At 60.9% G+C, this 5,261-nt stretch overlaps 1 protein-coding gene across 1 annotated transcript in view; it reads right to left on the reverse strand.

The window, feature by feature from the left end:
- Positions 1-5,261, reverse strand: part of CHD6 (chromodomain helicase DNA binding protein 6) — a 193,061-nt gene that overhangs the window by 71,931 nt on the left and 115,869 nt on the right. Inside the window, exons 6-10 of the mRNA XM_026656826.2 lie at positions 4,707-4,772; positions 3,723-3,781; positions 3,025-3,142; positions 1,036-1,122; positions 100-234 (exon numbers count right to left, since the gene is read on the reverse strand). Of these exons, the coding sequence (XP_026512611.1) occupies positions 100-234; positions 1,036-1,122; positions 3,025-3,142; positions 3,723-3,781; positions 4,707-4,772 (465 nt within the window). The remainder of the gene's footprint in view (positions 1-99; positions 235-1,035; positions 1,123-3,024; positions 3,143-3,722; positions 3,782-4,706; positions 4,773-5,261) is intronic.

The following is a 5,261-nucleotide window of genomic DNA, read 5'->3' on the forward strand; positions in this document are numbered from 1 at the left end:
GGCAGGCCAGGATCGAGGGGCATCAGAAGCACTGAACCAGCACTGGTGCTAACAGGCCACCCTCTCCCTGCGTCACAGAGAAGCCGAGGGGTGCTTTACCACATGTTTGATCTCTGGTGGGATCTGCAAGGACTCGAACTCTTTGATTTTTCCGGGGTCAACGTCTTCCTCCAGCTCCCAGGTGCTCTCCTCGTACGGCAGCGAGCACCACTTGACCAGGTAGTGGGTCACCTCCTGCAGCGCAAGGAGAGGTGCTTCGGGATCAGGGAGGGGGACAGGTTCTGGAAGATGAGGCCCAGGGGCCACACACTCTCTTGCCCCATGGGGTGTAAGCCCCCAGCACACATATTCCATTAGCGTGCACACGCATGCGCGCCAGCCCATCTGCCTGCACATACTGCACACACAAAGACATGCATGCACACATGTGCACATGCGCCTGCCTGCACGCACACACATGAAGACATTCACGCACACATGCGCCTGCCTGGACGCACAGATACGAAGACATGCACACGCACATGCGCCTGCCTGCGCGCACACACGTAAAGACATGCACACGCAGGCCATGCAGGGATGTGCAGATCCAGATCTCTGCTCAATCAAAACCCGGCCCAAATATTCCCCTGCACGGGAGGGGCTCTCAGGGTTCAAGGTCTCCCCTGGCCCCAGATGCCAGCCGACAAGGAACACAACACACCATTCTCTGCAGGCTAGGGAGCTGAAGGATCAGGCAGGGACTCAGCGCCAGCCTCAGGGGGTCTCTGCATTTCTAGCCCCCTGCTCCCAGCACTTCTCCCCTCTGGGTTTGCTGAGTCAGCCTGGCATGCTGAGTAGTACTTGGTGATAAATACACTGGAACCAGCACTCCTGAAACCCACAGCTCCCGGCAGGTCCCATATATAGGCAAATAAACTTGCCTCCCCAGGGCACTTCCATTGAGCTCCCCCTGGGCACAGCCTCTGCCCTCCTCACTGCGCCTTGCTCCCCCCACGTCCAGATGAGGAGCAGCTGCATGCCAGGGGTGGCACTCACCTCCCCGGTGTCAGAGTCCTTCGTGTGAGCCACCTCCAGGATCCGATCCACCTCCACGTAGTCTGGGTTGAACAAATCCTCATCAGGCTGGTGCAGCGGGAGGAGAGAGAGCGACACATTCAGTTTGCCTGCTGGGCCGAGCAGGCGAGGGTGCAAGGGTTATGGTCCCAGGGCTCCACAGTGCAGGGAGCACATATCAGAGCTGGCCCCTGCGTCTGCCTCCAGGGAGCCCAGGGAGGTGTCGGGAGGGCAGGCCCCTTGTTGCCCTAGAACGCATGAGGATGCTGGCTCTGTGCTGCCGCTGATGGGAAGGAATCTCTGCCTGAGCTCAGCTAGCAAGGAGCTCACACCCAGGGCACAAGCTAGCTCAGGGCCTGGCCCTGTGTGCTAGTGCGTCCAAGGGCTCCCGCCGACGAGCAGCCTGACACAGCCCCAAGCAGGCCTTCGCACCCCTCCCTGTCCTGGCAAACCTCAGCAACCCGGGTCACCTGCCAGACACAGCCCCTCCTGACTCTCCTCTGCCAGCTCAACACAGCCAACAGCCCGGGGCCTGGCACCAGGCTGTAGGGGCCCTCACCTCCCCTGGGTCCCTCCACCCTTCCTGGCAGGAGCAAGCTGCAGAGGTGTCACCGCCACTCTGGCAGGCTGGGGGGAGGGAGGGGAAGGAGATCAGTTTCCTTGCTGTGCAGCTCAGAGCCGAGGCAGAGCATGGCTTGCACCCTGCCCGGGCTTAGGGGCACGATGCTCTCCAGTAGGGGTGCTGCGTCTGCACACTGGACAAGGGGTGGGAGTCGGAGCCCCTGAGGGTTTACAGCCATGCTTACAAAGACATGGCCATTTCCTCGAGGCTGATTTACACTCGCCAGGACATGGCGCAGGAGCCACCGGCAAATATCTCTGGAGCGAATGGTAAATGCTAGAAAACGGCTTCCAATCTGCTCACAAAGCGGAGGGGGAGGGAGCAGCCCAGCAGGGCCTGGATGTTTATGGCTCGTTCTCTCCCTGCAACATCCCTGCCCCAGGATATCTTGCTCACTCGCGCCATGAACAGGCACATTGCACAGATGAGTGCGTAATGCCAGAGGGCTCTCCAACGAGCCACGCTGCCCCCACTCCTGCAGCAGAGATACATCACGGGCTGCAAGAGGAGTGCAGATGCAGATGCCGCCCCATGTTATACATCCCCTGCCCCACTACATACTGCCCTGGCAAAACGATGCCATACGCCCCTGCTCACACTGCCCCACTACACACTGTCCTGGCACAATGGTGCCACACACCCCTGCTCACACTGCCCCACTGCACACTGCCCTGGCAAGATGGCGCCATACACGCTCTGATCAAAGTGACCATGACCTGCTAATTGAGGCACGAGGTGCCCATGCCAAGGAGAAGCCACAGCGGGTTGGGTTAGCTCAAATGTGGACGAATGCTGTCCTGAGCCCTACGTCTTTCCTTAGACAAACGTGGACTGTCAGTGTGATCCCCCATAGCCATAGTGGGTTGCGGGCAGCAGGGCTGACAGCTTGCAGTCATGTCTGGCACTGTGGGGGGTGTCACTGGCCCCGCAGGCACTGCTGAATACCTCTCCCCCCGACCTGCCCCCCGTGTGCCTGGGCTGCTTTGAGGCTCCTCCTGATCATACACACCTGAGCCAAGGAGCAGAGCCCATCCAGTCTCCCCTTCACCCCACTGGCACTGGGCTGGAGCCGGCAGCCAGCCCCAGGACTAGGATAAAGGTTGCCTGGCCGCCTCCGGCTGGCCACTGTGCCTGCTCCAGGTGATGCATTGCTCAGAATGAAGCTGGGGCAGGTCGGGCTGAGCCAGCTGTCAAGCTGCAGCTCCTGCACTGTAACTGGGGACAGCTAGGCAGAGAGCATGGCAGGCAGCAGCGCCCAGCCGGGGCTCACGGGCAGCACCGAGACAGCTCAACTGGCCCAGCTCTCCAGAGAGGAGACAGAAGTGCCAGCCGCCCGGCTATGGCCTCACCTCCGTGAAGATATGCTTCATCTGGGCCTGCTTGTTCCGAAAGCGCTTTATCTTCTGAGAGATCCTGGGGTCCTTCTCCAGCTCTTCCAGCGTCGCCCACTTGCAGTGCAGGTAGGAGCTGCGGAACAACAGGAAGCCAAACATGAAAGCCTGGTGGGTCGCGATCCCGTCCCCCTCCCAGCGTGGAAGGAGCCCTCAGTGACCCCCCACTGCACTGGTTTGTAACACAAGGCCAGAGGCTGGGGAAACAAATGGCTCCGGTACAGCTGAGACTGAGCTCCATGGCCAAGGATCAGGGCTGCAGTGGCAGTGACTGCCTGTTCCTAACACCCTGCCAGGCGCATGGGCTCAGAGGGAAGCCCAGGGGGAGAGGTTCCAAGCACCTAGCCAGAGCTAGCACGGGCTGGGTTTGCAGCAAGCTGGCAGCCATCCCAGCAAGGTGGATGCTAGTGCGAGGGGAGCAGCATGGGGCACACACGTGCACACACACCTCTACACACAGTGCATGCACACATCTCTCTCCACACACCAAGAGCATGTGCACATCTGCACACAGCATGTGCACACACACATCTCTGCGCACACCATGTGCATGCACATGCATACACTGCTCCACACAGCACTTGCATACACACAAGCACGCACACACCTCTGCACACAGCACATGTGCCAATACAGAACATAAACGTAGCACGTACAAGTTCCTGTACTTGACGTAGAATTCCTCCATCTCATAGGCCAGGCCGCCTGGGTGAACCTGAAACCAAGAGTGAGCGGGTTAGCACCAGCCAGCGCAGGGAAGGGGTGCGGGGCCAGGGACCTCTCCCCTGGTCAGGGCTCCGACTTCGCTCCTCTGGCCTGTGTATGAGCTGGAGGCAGAACTGGAGCGCAGGAGACAGCAAAGAGGGGAGCTGAGCAGCATGAGGCTCGGGAAGGTGACGAGCGCTGCCCCAGCTCTAATTCGAGGTTTCAGTGGCCCTGGAGGGCCAGGAAAGTAACACAGGGACAGAACTTCCTCTACGCGCTGCCCCAGAATATGCTTCTGCAAGGGCAGCCACGTGCCAACAGCTCACCGGACCCAGGCTCCCACCCGGCTCAGCTCACTGTCTGACTGATGGGCGACGGCCTTCCCCTGCCCGAGGCTGGGTGGGCATCACGTTAGCCCCACCCCAAGTAGCGCTGGGATCTATCACACCCCAGAAGTGTGGGATCCAGTAGAAGTTGCACACAGCTGGCACTGGGGACCCAGTACCTGCCCCTTTGGGATGTGCGGGCTCTGCCAGACCCCTCTGCACGCACCGTGTCCCACCCCGCAGTCCAACCCCCTTCTCCAGAAAGGGCAGTGAGGCTTTCTGTTGTGAGGCTCCTCTGCTGGCCTCACCCAGGCCCAGCAATGGCCATAGTCAGCCAGTCAGAGCCCTCCTCTCATCATGCCCACTGTATCCTGAGAGAGCCCAGAGCAGATGCTCATGGGAGGCGGCAGGGGCTGACACCTGGGGAAGGGGGACTCCTGGTCAATGGGCTATGCCTCTTCCTTGGAGATGTCCAAACCCAAAAGTGTGACATCAGACTGCCTCAGCCCCCGGCGAGGTAACCATGGGCAGCCATAGGGCCATGTCAGTATGCCAGAGCTGTGCCCAGGTGCCTCCCCTTTCTAGACACAGGAGAGGAGGGACACTCACCTCCTTCTGCACCAGTCTGGAGGCGAGGATCTTCTCAATGATGTTGGCATCATCCTCAGGGGGCTCCTGAGGGCACCGAAGGGAAAGCAGAGTCAATACCCTGGCCTGGTAGCACCCTCAGCCCTGTCACACAGAGCTCACTGGCCGCCCCCCTCCCCTTCCTCCCTCTGGGCTCACAGCAGTGCGGGAGCCTGGAGCTGGCAAACAATGGGGGGGGGGCACCCCCCGGAATGTTCTTCACGGTCCCAGGTCAGGGGGATGAGAGCAGCACCATCCATTGCTCTTCAGCCAGGCCAGGAGCAGCTTCAGGGGCCCCTGTATGGGGCTGCGATTTCCAGGGCTGCGTTTGGGACCAGGAGAGGGGATGCATCATCTCGGCACCCTGGCTCCTCCTGGTGGCACTCAGCTGAGGCTGCCCAGGCCCAGCCTTAGCCCCAGCAATGCCCAGCGCCAAGGCACTATCTACTCCCGGCCACACACACGCAGGCGATGGCGCCAGCAGGCCAGGGGGCGGGGAAGGTGCTCTGCACTGGGGGCTGGACAGAGCCTCAGGGC

The sequence above is a fragment of the Terrapene carolina genome, unplaced genomic scaffold, assembly GCF_002925995.2.
Source record: "Terrapene carolina triunguis isolate 2854851 unplaced genomic scaffold, T_m_triunguis-2.0 Scaffold233, whole genome shotgun sequence".
Classification (NCBI taxonomy): Eukaryota; Metazoa; Chordata; order Testudines; family Emydidae; genus Terrapene; species Terrapene triunguis.